Raw genomic sequence first — 18797 nt, forward strand, 5'->3', positions numbered from 1 at the left:
AATCAAAGTTCCAAACATGAACTTAGTAATGAGTAGCTCCACCGTTATTATTGATCACTTAAAAACTTTGTTGCGGCATGCTTGATGCAAGCATTTCCATGAAGTAAGTGGGAACATTTCTCCAAGTGGTGAAGACGGCCGCACAAAGGGCATCTACTGTCTGGAACTGTTGTCCATTTTTTTTAAACTTCCCTTGTCATCCATCCCCAAAGGTTCTCAGTTGGATTTAGATCAGGGGAACACACAGTATAGTCCAAAAGAGTAATCTTATTCTCCTGGAAGAAGTCCCTTCTCCTGCAAGCATTGTGTAATATAGCGTTGATCTGTTGAAAAACCCAGTCATTACCACACAGATGAGGGCCCTGAGTCATGAGGCACTCTCTCTGCAATATCTGGACATAGCCAGCGGCCATTTGACGCTCCTGCACCTCCCCTCGTCAAGCTCCATTGTTCCACTGAAAGAAAAAGCACCCCAGACCATTATGGCATCCCCTCCACTGTGGCACATAGAAAACATCTCAGGTGGGATCTACTTGTCATCCCAGTAACACTGGAAACCATGAGGACCATCAAGGTTACATTTTTTCTCATCAGAGAATAAAACTTTCTTCCACCTCTCAGTGTCCCATGTTTGGTGCTTTCTGGCAAAGACCAAACAGTCAGTTCGGTGGCGTTCAAGGAGACGATGCCTTTGAAGACGTTTTTTGTTTTTGATGGTTGTGGGGCTGCAGTCGGCACCAGTAATGGTCTTAATTTGTGTTGAAGATCGTTCAGTGTCTTGACGGACAGCCAGTTGGATCCTCAGACTCAGTGCTGGTGAAATTTCTTCAGGTCTTCCACTTGCCTTTTTTGTTCCATAACCTGCAGGATTATTGAAGAAATTCCAAATGACTGTCTCACTCTCACTTGCATCCCACCTTAGCAGCAATGGTGCGCTGCGAGAGACCCTGATTATTCAGTTCAACAACCCCACCGCGTTCAAAAAGGGAATTTTTTTTTGCCTTTGCCATCAGAATGTCATGACAATGTGACTACCTGACAGAAAATGACAATGAATCCATGTTTTTGCACAGATTTGGCTTTTTAAAGGCTGTAAAACAGTTGATCAGCTGTAAAACAACCTGTTTCATTTTAAGTGTTGTTTTCAGTAAATTGCATGCTCAAAATAATGTTTTGTCTCACTCCCATTTCGTCTTGTTGCATATTGAAGGTCGAACCTTGTTAAGATCCAACTATGCAAAATATGATTTTTTATTTTTCAAGTACTCTTAAACTTTTGATCAGGACTCTATATATACTATCTTAGGTATGTCTTAGATGGACGTACAATGGTTCTTCGTTTATCGTGGGAGTTACGTTCTAAAAATAACCCGTGATAAGTGAAATCCATGAAGTAGCCAACTTTATTTTTTACAATTCTTATAGATGTTTTGAGGCTGTAAAACCCCTCACTAGACACTTTATACACTTTATACTCAGGCACGAACATTTTCACACCTTTCTCTCTTGTTTAAACACTCAACACAATTTAAGTGAGATCAAACCATTGAACAGTTTTAAATATCCGATGATTACTGGTTCAGAATGTGCCTTGTTTTCCCCAACACTGGGATGCTCTTTGCTATTTTTGTTTTTAGATTTCTAGCATGAGGCTTCCAGCAGATTTTGCAGTCTGACGTCACACCCCTTCTATAATATTTTTTATGATTACAAATCAAACATTCAAGATGTGATAGAAGTGGAGACTATATAGACTTTATAACCATAATTCTTTATTTGTAACAGGGACAATGCACTTTAATAAACATTGCTTTAAATGTACCAGATTTAGCTATGAGCCAATTTTTTATCTGTAGTTCCCAGACAGAAAGAAAAGATAACAGAAACACAAGCAAAGGCTGCAGGGCATAGACCCTTATCGTGATGGAGCCAAGGCAGTTTGTTTTCAGTAATCTCTAATGAAAAAAGAAAATATAAACAAACATAAATGATTATGATACTGAATGCCTGATAAACATCTAAAACAGGAAACAAAGTCTTAAATGTTGTTGTGATCATAAAAGATGGGATCAGATACTGAACAAAACTAAAAATAGATATATATTTAGTAAAACTAAATACTAACATATGCAAGCAAATATGCAAAATATTTTCTCTCTCTCTTTTTTTATGATGCCTAAATTAAGACTAAAACTAAATGGCATTTTAGGCAAAAGAGGGAAATGTCACAATTAACAATGGTGGAAAAGACTAAGGTGAGAAGAGTGCAATTGAATTTAAGTTATACAGTATATAATAATATGTAAAAATAAAGAGTAAATAATTATACAAAGCTGCAAATGTTAAACACAATAAAACACAACAACCATAACTCTTATGTCATATATTAACAGGGAATATGCCAGACTGCTGTTATGCTAAATAAGTAAGAAAAAATATGAAAATTCACATGATGGTCTTACAAGAGACTCAGTGGTATTCCGGTCATAATAAATATATTGACTGAATGTGTTATCTTTATTATATAGTTAATAGTTTAAATGCCCACCTCTCTTACCTAATATGGCATTTGTGGAACAAGTCACATGTCCAAGTGTTGTGTTACACAAAGTCGACCAGAAACAAATGTAATACTTATTTTGAAATTACTGACTCATTCTATTTTCCAGGAAGTGGCATTTTGCAACCACTTTTAGTTCCATAATCGTACAAACATAGCACAAACTGCAACTGTGAGTTAAAGAGACACGAACAACTTTAGCTACTGCCATCTAATTAACATTATAAGAACAGTTATATTTTTATACAATTCAAACAATCAGGTTTAGAAAGATTTCCTCTGGAGTAATGTTTCTTTTGTTTCTTTGTTTCTTTAAGTCATTGCAAGCCTTGAACATTAGCATTTAAAACTGAGTTGTATTTGTGTTTACTGACTTATTGTAAGTGTGAGAGTGTTTCTCCTCCTCCTGGAGGACAGTTTCAAATACATTCATAATGGATTTGCAGACTTATTCCATAAACACATGCAGCAGTGGATTCAGGCAGCTGTTGAGAAAGGCCATATTGGTGGCCAAAGGGATGCCAATGATACAATTTGAAGTATCCATTTTTTTTAGCTATCACAATTTGATCCATAATATGAATAGGAGCCCAGCACAGAAAAAAAGCTGATGATAACAGCAATGGTCTTGAAGGAACGACTCAACTGGGTGGCCAGTGGTTTCTTTTGAGATGAGTTTTGATTGTGACAACATAAGAGGAGACAATGACAGTGGATGGGACTGCAAAAAGCACAAGGAAGCGGGCGATGATAATCGGTGGATGATGAAATTGTCTCTGTATATTGGGAGATTCTGCATTATAGTCATCTGAAATAGCATAGCTGTTTAAACACTGATGCTCTTTACAGGAAGGGTCAGAGCAGACTCTACCTGCTGAGGCTGAGGTCATTTGGAGTCCAGGGAGCGCTTTTAAAGACTTTCTATGACTCTGTGGTGGCATCTGTCATTTTTTACAGTGTTGTATGTTGGAGCAGCAGTTTATCGGCAGCTGAGAGGAAGAGGTTGGTTAAACTCATCAGGAAGGCCAGCTCTGTTCTGGGATGCACCCTGGACCCAGTACAGGTGGTGGGAGACAGAAGGACTCTGGCCAAAATAACATCTCTGATGGACAGAGTCTCCCACCCCATGCATGTAGATGTTGCTGAACTGCAGAGCTCCTTCAGTGACAGACTGCTGCATCATAGATGCCTGAAGGAGCGTTTCCGCAAGTCCTTCCTCCCTGCAGCTGTCAGACTGTACAATCTGAACTGCTCCCAACAAACATAGATGTTTATATCAAAGCTGTAACTGCAATAAGTTAGTTAATTAACCAATTCGCACTACAACCTGGTTTGCCTCTTACCTGTAATTATTTTTATTTAATTTAATAACTGTACAGTACTCTCTGTTTATAGTAACCATTGTCCTTAATGTAAATATGTAAGAAAAATTGTGTATGTTTCTGTTCCGTGTCCTGTGTACTGTTTGTTTGTATATTTGTCTTTTTGGCTGCTGTTACAACCAAATTTCCCCCTTGTGGAACAATTAAAGGATTATTCTATTCTATTCTATTCTATTCTATTCTAAGCAGAGAGTTTTGCTTTCTTTCTTACACACTTGCTCCGTGTCCATGATGATGGAATATGGAAAGCCGATCATCAAAGCCACCCCCCAAACACCCAGAGTCACAACCCTTACATACATTTTTTAATCACCACCACAATGTAGACACTATCAAACATGTTCAGAATAAGTACCATGGTGTTGCGCTTACACATGAGTTTGCCAAAAGGCCAGTGGAAGTCTAAAGCAAGATTTATTAAATTAAGGGGTATAAATGCTACAAAGTAAATGAAGTTGGCCACAGCAAGGTTGAGGTACCAAAATGTGTTTACTGTTTTCCTTATCTTGAATCCAGTTGTCCAGATAACCAGTACCATTCCTGAGCACACCAAAGAGAAATATCAGGAAGTGAAAAATGTTAGACACAACAATGAAAGACTTTCTAATTTCACTAGTGGTTGTACTGGTGTTAATACAAGAGTTAATGGTTTGAGTTATTGTTGGTCTCCATCATTTTCTTGCCAAAGTCAGTTATAGTTTGGTTATACTCAATTAATTACCCCCAAATAATTACTTGATGTCAAATACAGTTGAAGTTACAAAGAAAATGAATTTTGTCGACATGAGCCCCCAGTGCTAAAACAACACGAATAGTGATCCGGATTAAGGCACTAAACTATGCCAAATTACAAAAATTACAGTAGTAATGAGTAAAAATAAATAACTAAAAGTGAATTAGATAAGTAATAATGTCAAGTTATGAGGTTAATTAAACATTTGAAATGTTCAAAGTTATCAAAAATTTATCTAGAGGCAAATTATAATACAAATATAGTATTTATAGTTACTACAAATTGAATCAATATATTCAAGGTTCATTCCATGTATTTGAATTTTATTCAATATATTCAAAGTTCATTTTATTCCATTTATATTTATGTTTATTTGACTAGATTTTATCTTAATCTGAATAAATGTCTTTGAGAATATGCATTTGTATTTGCTTTCAGGTGCAACTGTGTGGCTCAACACAAAACTGTGCTGAAAACAAAACTGTTCAAAATGCATGTTTCATGAATCTTATATATTTGTTTGTGTTGTGTGTTTGTTTATTTATTTACACAGGATAATTACATGTCATCTTATAAACACTGTATTGTCTTAATTCACCCTTTATTTCACTTGTTTGCCTACTTTTAATAAATAGCTTTGGTATAAGAAGTGCACCAAAAATGATTATGCTTATAAATGGCAGATTTAACCATGCACTTCCTGTCTAGTCAACACATAAGAGAAACAAAGCACATTTTGTCTGATTTTCTTAATTTAGTTATTAGAAGTTGCAACTCAATCATGCGTGGCGGTGCAATGACGTTTTAGTATGCAAACAGCTCCCTCTACTGGTTGATATTATAATAATCAGTGTTTTCTGTTACTTGTTTTTGAATAGTGATAAGCTGCTGTAATTAGATGCTTCTTATTAGATGTTGGATTAATTGATAAACATATGAGGATTTATTTATAGATATACAATACAATACAAAATATATATATTTTGAGCCCACATGTGGTGATTATAGGATGTATAAGTGGAGAAACAGTTAAGTCCAAATATACTCTCAAAATTTAAATGATGGTATGAAAGAATGATCATCATTGTCATCTTTTATTGATGCCACCATAGCTGAGAAGAAGTGAAAAAGTACATATGTATTATATTCTTTACATAGACATAGAAGCGTTTACAAAGAGTTCATTTTGTTAAAATTTTAGAAAAATATTATACAAAGCAGATGAGCGTAAGGATATAATAATGATAACAAATAGTGAAAAAGGAATTTTACAATTCCATTGAATTTCAAAAACAAGCAGCCTGAATGCACAGCTGTGAATCAAAGAAACCAACAGCAAGTCTGCATAGCACAACTTCATCAGTCACATATCTGAATCATACTTAAGGTAGTAAAAAGCCCATAAGCAATTTGACATATGCTTTACAGCTTAATTATTTTGTTTCTTATACCTCAGTATTCAAATCTGAACTCTCTTGGTTCTGACTGGTGTCCACTGACTTTGTGGAAGTGTAATTGCGTGCCTCCTCTTCCTGGAAGGCACTCTCCAGCACAATCAGGATGGATTTGCGGACTTTATCTTTAAAATCTTGGCCCATGAACACATACAGCAGTGGATTCAAGCAGCTGTTGAGAAAGGCCAGGCTGGTAGCTATTGGTAACCCAATTGTGATGATATCACCTAATATCTCACTTGAATATTCTGGCATGTGATATGCCATCTCAATTAGACCCATGATGTGAAAGGGAGCCCAGCACAGAAAGAAAGTGATGATAATGGCAGCGATGATCTTAAAGGGGCGACTTGACTGATTGGCCAGTGTGCGGTTTCTTCTGAGACGATGGATTATGACAGCATAACACAAGACAATGAAAGTGAAGGGCACAGCAAATCCTAGGAGGACGCGTGTGATAGTCATGGCCTGATGACGAAAGTCCCCTAAATTTTTCACCGATGGTGTTTCATAGTCATCAGAAAGAGCATAGTTGTCAAAGCAAATCATTTTGTTAGAGCCTTGTTCAGTGTCCCTGAAGATGAAGTATGGAGCACTGAGAATCAAAGCCACCACCCAAACACACAGACTCACATAGGATGCCTTGCGTACATTTCGGTGGTTCTGAGCCCAGATGGGCCACACCACAGACACACATCTGTCCACACTGATCACCACCAGAATGTAGACACTGGCAAACATGTTCAGAAAGCTGATGGTGGTGTTCAGCTTGCATGTGAACTTGCCAAAAGGCCAGTGGAAATCCAAAGCTGTGTAAGTCACACTCAGGGGCAAAAACGCAGTGAAGATGAAGTCAGCCACAGCAAGGTTGAGGTACCAAACTATGTTAACAGTTTTCTTCATCTTGAACCCGGTCACCCAGATGACCACTCCATTCCCGAGCACACCGAGGACAAAAGCCAGGGAATAAATTATGAGAGACATGATGTTAAGCCCACCATTACTGTCACTATTCTTGGAGCCATTTCCATTAGGTGCAGCAGTTGTATTGATTGGATTGAAAGAGTTGTTGGTCATCTTCCTCACTGACTTTAGACCTGCAAAGAAAAACAATAAGTAAAGTAAAGTAAAGTCAAGTAAAGTCAAGTAAAAAGTTCAGCTCCCAGTCAAAGTTAATAGGAAACTGAAACTGAAGCTATGGTGACATTCAGTCTAAGGCAGTATGTTAGCATAGCTCCCAGACAATTAGACAAACATGAAAGGACATTATCTCAAAATTTGAAATCCTCAAAAAAGCACACCTTTTCTGTAATCAAGTGTTGTAAGTAAAGTTGTAAAGTGTGATTTAGTTTTTCTTCTTTTCTCTGCTGCACCCTTTAAGGGTCACCAGAGTGGATCATTTGCCTTCATGTGACACTATCCCACATAGCAGCAGTGTTGGGCAAGTTACTTTGAAAAAGTAATTAATTATAGTTACTAGTTACTTTTTCAAAAAAGTAACCGAGTTAGTAACTGAGTTACAAGATTCTAAAAGAAATTATTCACTTGAAAAGTAACTATTGCATTACTTTAAAAAAAAAAGAAGAAGTGGGGTCCAGGGTATAATTGGCCATTTTTAACTACTTTTGATGTTTCCTCTACATTTCACTTTGCCTTGTTTGGTATCATCCTTTTCAGCACAACCTCACGTGTCTGAATTTACAGTCTTGTTTTCATTTTGACATACTGTATTAACACAATTGATCTACATTGAGACAAAAAGCATAAAATCCGAGTAGGAAAAGTTATATTTTTTACTGTAAATAACCATTTCAAACTATTTACATAACAATCAGGTGTTCTGCATTCAGTAAGATGCCACACAAATTATTTATGCCACTCCAAATATTTCTGTCCACTATAAAGGAGAACATCACAGCCTGATACCTGCAGGTCTGACAGCAGGTGTATCACTGCTGGTTTCTATCTGGAGACAGCAGTCGCCTCATTGTTCTGACACACAACACAAAACTATCCACAACACTACACAAGACAACACATTGATTACACAATGGCTACACACTCCAAACACGCTAAAGGTCACAAATCTCTCACATCTCAAAACTCTCTCTTTTTTCCTGCTCTCTCTCTCTCACTCCTAAAACTTCCCCCTCTTCCTAAACAACCAAATGTCATGTTGCCATATCATTTTTGATTGGTCGACATGGTACATTTTCCCACCAACACAAAGGGCTGTTTTTGTCTTGTTTTTTTACATTTTTGGTCATAAGCAGAGAGTGCTTGCTAGCACTGTCCTTAGACAGTAAACGTGGCGAAAGTATTCAGGAAAAAAACAAGCGTATATATTGTTTATCATGACTGTGGTTTTATGTGGCCTATCAACACAATTTAAAAACTGGTATATATCACCTCGCTGCTTTGTCATCTTGAAGTGGTCATGTGATTGGCTTGCCACTACTTTATTCTTTCTCAGTCAAACAGCAGCACTCATTTGATTGTTTTGCCCCCTAGCAACAGGTGTTGTGCCAAAAAGTGATCGTCTGCCAGAAAGTGATTGCCGCCCGCAGGAGCGCGCGCAGCTGCTTAAAGCTGCAGCACCTAGATTACTTACAGCTACTTCCGTGCAACTGATATATGATGTGGTAAGCTGAAGACAGCTTCAACCATCTGTTTGTTGACAAATAGTAACGCGTGTTGCATGTTCTGGCACATGTTGTTATTACATGGCTTGATTAAGGTACACATTAGGCTGACATCTGGGGCCAGAGCTGAAACTGTTCTGGGCCAGCACAGGGCCAGCAGTGTGTCTGCAACTGGCCTTGTGCTGGCCCATGTGTGGGCCACCTCTGGCAAACCAGATCTGGGCCACCAAAGGGCCGTCATTCTTTGTGGTATGTGGGCCATGTGTAAGTACATTGTGTGGGTCAGATCTGGGCCATACCAATTTTACTAGTTGGGATGCTGAGCATAATCCTCAGTCACACAAACCTTCTGCATGTTCATGTTATAAGACATACAGTACATCTAGGAACTTTGACTAAGATTTTGTTTTTTTCCCCACCTTACACTTCCTTTGTCCAATATCTATCCATTATCCCTCTGCACATGTCAAAACCATCACAGTCTTGCCTCTAATGTTCACCTGAGGTGTTCCTCTGAAGGACTCATTTCTAATTTATGTACTCAAAATGGTATTGTTTTTGCCACCCCATCTGAATCCCATGTCACTCACAAGCCACGCTAACAAAATTTCTCTAGATTTCCCTGCTACTCTGTGAATACAGTCACCTCTTCAGGTTCTCTTCCACCTGCTCAGTCCTCTCACTAAAGAACACAATGTCATCATAGTCATCATCATAGTCCACAAGGACTCCTTGCTGACCTCATCTGTCAACCTAATGTTGCAAACAAGAAGGGGCTCAGAGCCGATCCCTGATGTAATCCCACCCTCACCTTGGATCCAGCTGCCACTCCTACTGTCTCGCTGTTCTCATACATGTCCAGCACCACCATCACATACTTCTCTGCTGCTCCTGTATGAATTCTGACCTTCTTTATACTTTGCATCTACATTCTCAAGGCAAACATTACATCTGCAGTGCTCTTTCTTGGCATGAAGCCATAATGCTGCTTATCAAACATCGCCTCCCTTCTTAACCTGACTTCAGCAACTCTTTCACATATCCTCATGGTATGGCAACAACTTTATCCCTCTGTAGTTTAGATACAGCTTTGCACATCACCCCTGTTCTTGAAAACTAGCACTAGTCCTGTGAAATAACACTAAATTAGTGTTTTTACATCATGTGACAGTGTAAGAAAATGAATTTCCTGTTTTTTTATGCACATATACATATTTAGAGCAATATTCCTGGGAAATCTTTCATGCTTGGTGAAAAATGAAGTAAATACCTTGTGAAGCTGTCTTGTTGGCTGTTAATGAATCCTCTGCAGAAGAATGTCTGATCCAACTCTGACAGCTTAGCTGAGACTCGTGTGGGGTGTATGTCGCTGCTGATAAACATGCAAATCCACAGGAAGTTTGTAAAAGTTAAAACATGAGAGAGCATTGTATGATGGTTGGGAGCATGAGGGTTTGCAATGCCCTCATGCAAATTGCAAAATTTGGACTGCAACATATTGCATCAAGAATACAGCATTATCTTTCTAAAAGCAAAAGACATGTAATATTAGAACATATATATTCTTGTGAGACGGCCACAGTGTAACACGGCTAACAGCTGGCTGTTTTGCTATTTAACACCATTATCTTTCTGTTGCAACCTTGGGTTTGGTGAGTATCAAGTCATGAAATATTCTGAGGGCAACCAACCTGTTTCCATAATCAGTAGCATATAATATAATTCGGTAAATAAAAGCAAAATATGCACTTTCTAACTTATTGTCCCTATGCCTTGGGTGTTTATTTTGTTTTTGTTTTATTTGCAAGAAACATAAAAATACTTTATGTTCATGATTAGTGATTTTTAAAGTTCTTTAGGTTTATAGAAAAATATCTGATGTATCTGGAGTTCTACAAATATGTTATTTAGTAATTTAGCAAAGCTCTTTTTTTGTGGATGAATTCACTGAAGATTAATGAAACAGTTAATGGATGATATGTCAGCCCTTATGAAGAACTAGATCTACAGGAAGTTTGCACAACATTTAAAATGAGAATGTCTTTATTTCTTTTCAGTGATGCAGTATGGGGCTCTTATCAGCATCCGGTTTTGCGATCTTGATAAACTACGTCTTACACTGAAGGCCAGCTGTCCTTTTCTTGTGTCTTCACAATATTCTCACGAAAAAAAAAAAAAAAAAACTCCATGTGGAAATGTAACCAATATGTCAACTTCTCAAGGAATAGCAGCTGAAACAGCATCTGTAACAACAGAGGATAATTTATTTAGGGTCTGACAACAGTTTACCATCTGTGTCCAGATGCTCATACCTTTTTTCTGGACTGTACATTCTTAACAGCTTCAGATCATCATCATCATCATCATCATCATCATCATCATCATCATCATCATCATCATCATCATCATCACCATCATCATCACCCTTCTTACATCTGCCCTGCATTTGGGATTTAAAGGAAACTTAACTCACTCTAACAATTACCAAAATTTGACCCTTTGAGCGAGTATGGTGAAATCTGATTTTCTGTTCCTTTTAACTTATGATCAGAATTGAAACAGAGAAATTTTTTTTTGCATCAGTTACAACACCTCTACTGATGTTGTATTACAACTCATTTCTGCTTAACCCTGAAACATGTGCATATGTTCTTTAAGTCGTTGAATCCTTTCCCAGTCAATAAAAAACAAAACTATAATGTCTTCATGGCAAGAGAATGTCACTAAATACTCCTTGAAATAAAAATGTAGAAGCTAACCAGCAAACCTAAAAACCTAAAAAGAAAAGTGTATCTATATAGAGTGCTATATGAAATGTATCTGTGAGTACTTTGAGCCAAACACTCAGTGGTCCAGAAGAAGATGGAGCAGCTGCTGCTCGCCCTCCGACATAATAGCAGGACAGCATTACACTGCTTGTCTTGAAGACCCAAAAGGAAAGTCTCCTCACTAGCAGGAGATTTAATAATAGTGTCATTAAGGCTATCAGGTGTAAAATTTACACTGTTGGCTCACACAAGCTCTGCCAAAGCTCCAGACCACATGAGCTCATCGCCCATGAAACAGTCAGGCATGAAACAGTTATAAATCGACAATATGATACTTTAAGGTAAAAGTAGAGCATATTTTCTGGAACTGAATGTAACTGCAGTTTCATGACAACATGACACAGTTATACAAACAACAACAACAACAACAACAACAATAATAATAATAATAATGAAGCGCACTCTCTGGACTATTCTCTTTTAAGGGAATAGTATTGCATTTAGTATATAAAGTAAGTAACAAATAATAGGTACTGAATTTTACTTCTAATCTGTGGAAGAAAAACATTCACTGGTTCTAATCAACAAGAATGATTCCCCTGCCACCTACGGCTCAATTTGAGGTATATTGTATTGATATCCCTGGAGCTACAAAGGAGTTGATTCTATGTGAGTTTGCAGTTTAACTTTGAGTGGGACATTTACATAATAATCCGTCCATCCATTTTCTTAACCAGTTCTCAATCAGTGGACAAAGAAAGAAATGAAGAAAGATTATATATATATTTTCCATAAATCATGAAGGTTGGGGTTAGGATTCAGAGCTACAGTTAAGGTCATCGCTGATGTTGACTTAGATGTCAGAGGGTTGACCTTTGCCTATCTCCGTTTTATTAACTGAATAATAGTCTTTGACACCTGATTTCTATGAGACTCGGACCAAAAGTGCTTTTCTTTATGACGCATAAAGCAACTAAACTCAAAAGATGGAAGAGTGAGGAAAAAGAAGGAAAAAGAGGAAAATATGTAAAAGATAGTAGTAACTGACTTTTATTATATAAAGTAGCTTATCAAACTCCATTTATTTACCAGCAGCCTGACTTCTTGACCAGAATACACTGACAGTGACAAAAAGATGGGGGTTTACTGGCTAATTTGTACCCAAGCATGTTGCTGCCATTACATCATTAAAAACTGCAAATCAGCCCGTCTGTGCTCATGTCTTCTTCTCAAGACTGCTGCACTATATCAGTAAAGCAAAAGCGTAAAGAGTCCCTCTGCTGGTTAGATATATACAGTGCAATGAAAAAAGCATTCGCACACTTCCTGATTTGGAAAGAAAAGCAACTGGACTTCTTTAAGTTGCTTGAAGACGTTTCACCTCTCACCCGAGAAGCTTCTTCAGTTTCAAGGGTCAAATGGTGGAGAGTCACAGATTTAAACCCAGTGGGAGTATCCCCCCCAAAGAGGGACAAAGGACCCCCTGATGATCCTCTACCTAATCACACGAGCCAAGGTGTGAAAACGGGTGTTTTTGGGGTGTTTTTTGCATTCATATGTTTTAGTTACTTAAGATTACCAATTGTTCATCTAAATTTCTGTCATGAATTACTGTATTGCAGGAATTACTATACAAAAACAATACAAAAGCAGGAGCAAGGAACTAACAATCCAGGAAGGATCAGAGAAAACACAGCTTTGAGGTAGAACGTGACAAAGAACAAAGGGAGGCTTAGACAATAAATACACAGCAGGTAATGAGGCTAAGGGAAAAATAGGTGGGAAACATAACACACATGGGCAAATAGACTTAACTGTGACAGTTCTGGGTCAGTTTACCCAGTGTATATATTTTGGGCAGGGGTTTTATTTATTTATTTATTTATTTATTATTTTGTAAATATATTTTTGTTATTATTTATTTTATTTTATTATTATTTTTTATTTATCCATTGTGATCCCTGGTTTGTTAAAGGTTTATATTTACTTCATGTGTTCTTTAGTGTGATTAGGTTTGCTGCTAGTTCTCAGTTGGTTTAGAGTTTAGCTCTTTTCCCAGTGTTTCATCAAAAGTCCATTCACATGTCTGCGGTTTCCCTATTTAGTTCTGTCACTTCCTGTTTTATTTTGGAGGTTGTGTTCCTTTTTCATTGTCTTAAATTTTGCTTCCTTTCTCTGGTCTGTTATTCTCTGTTCTGTTCTATTTGTTATCTTCACTGCTGTAATCACCTTTTTAAGTATATATAGTTATTGTCTTCTCCTTGGTCTTTTTCAGAGTGTCAGTTCATTTTCCCCTCTTATTTTCCAGCTCCAGCACTCCTTTGCCTAGTATTAGTTCTCAGTTTAGGTTTCAGTTTCTTTTTTTCCTTTAGTTCCTTTTTTGTACTTTGGTCATCAGCCAGTTTTTTGTTTACTCCATCTACCTGTGAGTCTGAGTCAAAAAGCTCAAATAATCTCAAACAGCTTTATTAAACATGACAGTGAATTAGATGACCTCCACAGTCACCAGATCGCTCCAACAGAGCACCTTTGGGTTTTACATAATGGATGTGCAACCAACAAATGTGTAGCAACTGTGTGATGCAATCATGTCAATGTCCTCCTGAGAAACAGAATATTCATTTATGTCCTATTTGAGCTACCCTATTATGGCCTGATCTACTAAATAGAGGACATCCTGGGCTTTCCATTGACAGCTTGTGTGTTTGGGTGGCTTCTTTTAGCTCCAAAGAGGAAGGAAGTCTTAGGAAAAAAGAGTAGATTCTTTTTTCCCTGGTTCAGGAGGATATGGATCAAAATCTCTGAGGAATATTTCCAATGTTTTATCCACTGCCTGGCAACTTCACTGTAACACACTAAAGAGGGGAAACAGATTGGAGCTTACTGACTGATTTAAGGCCTTTAATTGTGCAAAGTGGTTTAAGGCAGTAATCACTCGATTAAAAGCTACAAATCAGTCAGCATGAGCTCATCTTTATCTTTCAACACTGCTGCGATACTTCTCATCAAAGGTATAGCAAAATAATGTTCTTTTAATAACTACTGTGTTTCTCAGTATCACAAATCATCCTTTAACCCTCTCAGGCTCAAATTAAACTTTTTGTTGCTAATGCACAACCAAGTCCTGCAGTGGTACTTCTGAGTAAAAAAAACTCTGAAAATATGTATGTGGGGTAATCAGGTTGTTAGTTTTTAACTGTTGCAAATCAGCAACACCTGCCTTGAGAGGGTTAAATATTCAGTAGAGGGAAATAAGTTGTTTTCTGCATTCATGTTTTGATAATGAAATGAGATGTAGGTCGACATTATCAGTGGGAAAGCATTAAAGCCAAACAATTTTATTGATGCAAATAATGTTGACAGAAATATTCACAATAATAATACAATACTTATAGACATTTAAAGACAAGTAGATTTGGCCATTTGGGATAAAAAAAAAATAAAAAAAAAATAAATTTTTTCTGATAGTGGAATCAAGATTTTATAATGTTGACAACATGCTTACCATACTCATAACATTTTTACTGATTGGATGATTATTCATTTGATAGATCGAGGACTGGCAACAAGGCTGATAACTGTTCCTTCTAGTTTAGTTGTTGAGGTAAACCTCCAAAAGGCTGATTTTATCTCTGAAATTTAAAAAAAATGTAGATTTGTAGTCTTTTTGGTTACAAACAGAATTAATTAATATTTGAAGAATTATAGCAATACTTATGGAGGCCACAGACATTGACCTCTCACTCCCTATCAGCTTTCCAGTGGTTCTATAGTCAGTATGTATCCATTAGATCTGTTGTTCATTATACTCAAATAAATGAATACTAGAATAGATTTCTGTCAAATGAGAATTTGATTACAGGGTTACACATTTTACTTTCATATGTACCTAAAGGTGCCATTTGTTTTGAATATTGTGAGAAAGTTTTGTCATTTACAATCATAATTGTTATCAGTTAGTTCAGTGGTTCAAAACTTTTATTTCAAACTCCAGCATTTATACTGGGCAGAATCAGTTTTGTAGATTCATCTAATTTAAATTCTGTTGTATTTATGTAGTGACAAATCATAACAAGGGTCACCTCTAGGTGCTTATTTACTGGGTAAAATTTGATAGGTTAATTAACAGGACAATGTATTGTCTAGCAAGAAGCACAGTCTTTATTACTATGTCGGTGATCAGTAAAACCAGACGTTAAGGCCTATCCTTGAACTGGTAATGCACTTTTAATCTGGTTTCTTTTATGTCTCATGCAGAGAAGAAGAAATTTACTGGAGTGTGAACAAAAGATGCTTCCTTCCTACAGATGGTACATTGGTATTGCTTGTGTTGCATGAATTTGAGATTATTTTATACCCTGAGTCTGAGAAAGTGTGACAGAAAAACTAATAAAACACCACACCTACCACAGATGGATAAATTTAACTCAGATTGTGAACACCTTAGAAGTAACACGCATCTCATTTTAAGTGTTGCTATAAATACTAAATAGTTGCTACTGAAACAATTTTAACCATCCTCAATGCTTTAACACATAAATGAATTACAAGCTTATTGTACAGTATCACTAAAACAAAGTCTAAGAGGCTGTAGCTGAGAAACACTCTGCTGTCACAACAACAAAGTGAAGATAAAGAGGAAATCCTCCTGTACATGACAGATTAACTCTTTTGATTAAGAGAACCTTTGATTAAAAGTTGTTTAAAAGTGATTTGTTATACAGTTATTTCTACTCAGAAAGTTTATTCATGTCTTTAACAGCCTTATAACTCAGCATCAGAAAATGACTTATCTTTGCTGCGAGTGGTGACCATTGAGTTTGTATAGGTGTATGAGCGAGAAACCTCTTCCTGGAAGGCACTCTCCAGCACAATCAGGATGGATTTGCGGACTTTATCTTTAAAATCTTGGCCCATGAACACATACAGCAGTGGATTCAGGCAGCTGTTGAGAAAGGCCATACTGGTGGCTATTGGTAACCCAATTATGGTGATATCATCTAATATCTCACTTGAATATTCTGGCATGTAATTTGCCATCTCAATTAGACCCATGATGTGAAAGGGAGCCCAGCACAGAAAGAAAGTGATGATAATGGCAGCGATGATCTTAAAGGGGCGACTTGACTGATTGGCCAGTGTGCGGTTTCTTCTGAGACGATGGATTATAACAGCATAACAGGAGACAATGACAGTAAATGGCACAACAAATCCCAGTAGGAAGCGTGTGAAAATCATGGCCTGATGACGAAACAACTGAGTCTCATCGTATGTGTCTTCATCATCAGAAAGAGCAAAGTTGTTGAAGCAGTTGATGATATCCTTATTGTGGTACGATGGCCCAATGTCCCTGAAGATGAAGTATGGAGCACTGAGAATCAAAGCCACCACCCAAACACACAGACTCACATAGGATGCCTTGCGTACATTTCGGTGGTTCTGAGCCCAGACAGGCCACACCACAGACACACATCTGTCCACACTGATCACCACCAGAATGTAGACACTGGCAAACATGTTCAGAAAGCTGATGGTGGTGTTCAGCTTGCACATGAACTTGCCAAAAGGCCAGTGGAAATCCAAAGCTGTGTAAGTCACACTCAGGGGCAAAAACGCAGTGAAGAGGAAGTCAGCCACAGCAAGGTTGAGGAACCAAACTGTGTTAACAGTTTTCTTCATCTTGAACCCGGTCACCCAGATAACCACTCCATTCCCGAGCACACCGAGGACAAAAGCCAGGGAGTACACAACAATAGACATGGTGTTCAGGGAATGCCTCAAATCGGCGTGCTCGTTCCTGTAGTCATACTCTGTGGTTTCATCATACATAGAGCCATTACTTCCAAAGTCATCTGTTCCATTAAAGAGATTTGAAGGGGTGCCAGTCATTAACTCCATCATTGTCTTTGAACCTACAACACAAACAAACATGAATATGAACCTTTTTAGATTTTCCTGAGATTACTAATGACCAACAAAGCAAAACTCTTTAAATTGAAACATAGAAAGCAGTTCAGTCAAATAAAAAGAAAGAAAGGTTGCCTTTATTTCAATTCCCCCCCAAATCATACCGAAACATGACATAACTCCAACATGCCCTAAACAGGGCAACTCCATTATCCACCCATTTAGTGCACCCTAAAAGTAATTAGAGCAAATATGAAAAGCATTTTAATAAAGTTTACTTCTGCATGCTTTTTAAAGTTTAATTAAAAAAAGCTCAAACCTCCTCAAGTTTTGTGCAGCGTGCATGTGCAAATTTCCCACTGTGTTAAAATCACATGAATGTAAGTTGGGTTTTTTTTTAAAGGAGAGAAAAATACGGAAGAGGATTTAAGGTTTAACCACAGAGAACTACATGCAAGAAACAGTTCCCACGTATGAAAATATGGCTATACGTAATAATACTTACATTAGTTACATTATAGTTCACGGCTCTACAAAACAATTAAAAAGCCCAGTTCCCGACGTTTTTCCAAAAAAAAAAAAGGGAAAAAAAAGCCCAACCATTCTAATGTGAGATGCTTCCCAGAAACACTCTATATTTCTTACATTTAATTTTCTTTTTTCCTACTCCCCCCCCCCCCCCCCCCCCTTATTTTTCTTCGTCTGAATAACAAAGCAGAAAAAACTACAATCCTACCTCTCTCGGCGACCCACTCAGATCTCTTATGTCGAACACCCGTCCTTTACCTCCGACTGGGCTTTGAAAAAGCTGGAGCTCAGATCGCGGAGTCGTTAAATAAGTGACGTCAAATCTGTGACGGGGGGGTGCTGAGGTCCCGCCCTCCAACCATAACTCTCGCCGACAATGAACTTAAATTAACTTCTCGAACTTTTGATTTCCATGCATCGCAACATATTCTAATGCACAGTGCTAAACCAGCAGTTTGTCAGTGATGACTTATTAAATCTGTCCACACAGAGTGAAGATTTAAGTGTGTGTTTAAATTTGTTGCCTGCACACATTAAATCCAACCCGACAGTGAAAATGATGCTCTAATCCGCAAGAACTGCGCTATTGCTTCACTAAAACTCCTGCCTCTGCAAGATTTTCTTCAAATGTCTGCCAAAATTGTCTTCATATTTCTTCGGGAAACTCCAAAAGTGAAAACCCTGAGTAACCAAACAACTTACTGTATAAATTGTGGGTTGTTGAAATGACTACCTGAGAAGGAGTGGAGCCTGGACTTCTCATACGCCCACCTAGGCTCCTGCTGCGTAATGTGTTTTTCTCTGCGTGGGTTGAGCTCATGTT

The 18797-nt window shown here is 37.6% G+C and overlaps 2 protein-coding genes across 2 annotated transcripts; both read right to left on the bottom strand.

The window, feature by feature from the left end:
* Positions 1 to 5117: 5117 nt before the first annotated feature.
* LOC146508046 (chemerin-like receptor 1) lies at positions 5118 to 13700 on the bottom strand. The gene is made up of 2 exons (XM_085177596.1): positions 10042 to 13700; positions 5118 to 7226 (listed from the first exon to the last, which is right to left on the bottom strand). The coding sequence occupies exon 2, from the start codon at positions 7204 to 7206 to the stop codon at positions 6121 to 6123; it is 1086 nt and encodes a 361-aa protein (XP_085033722.1). The 5' UTR covers positions 7207 to 7226; positions 10042 to 13700; the 3' UTR covers positions 5118 to 6120.
* Positions 13701 to 13826: 126 nt separating this feature from the next.
* On the bottom strand, positions 13827 to 18640 carry fpr1 (formyl peptide receptor 1). The gene is made up of 2 exons (XM_085177595.1): positions 18183 to 18640; positions 13827 to 17451 (listed from the first exon to the last, which is right to left on the bottom strand). Exon 2 carries the CDS (start codon positions 17438 to 17440, stop codon positions 16304 to 16306), a length of 1137 nt encoding a protein of 378 aa, XP_085033721.1. The 5' UTR covers positions 17441 to 17451; positions 18183 to 18640; the 3' UTR covers positions 13827 to 16303.
* Between the last annotated feature and the right edge of the window lie 157 nt (positions 18641 to 18797).

This window comes from Neolamprologus multifasciatus, chromosome 11 (assembly GCF_963576455.1).
Source record: "Neolamprologus multifasciatus chromosome 11, fNeoMul1.2, whole genome shotgun sequence".
Classification (NCBI taxonomy): domain Eukaryota; kingdom Metazoa; phylum Chordata; class Actinopteri; order Cichliformes; family Cichlidae; genus Neolamprologus; species Neolamprologus multifasciatus.

Excerpts from the sequence above, each read along its gene's own strand:
- LOC146508046 (XM_085177596.1), bottom strand. The coding sequence starts at position 7,206 with ATGACCAACAACTCTTTCAATCCAATCAATACAACTGCTGCACCTAAT.
- fpr1 (XM_085177595.1), bottom strand. The coding sequence starts at position 17,440 with ATGATGGAGTTAATGACTGGCACCCCTTCAAATCTCTTTAATGGAACA.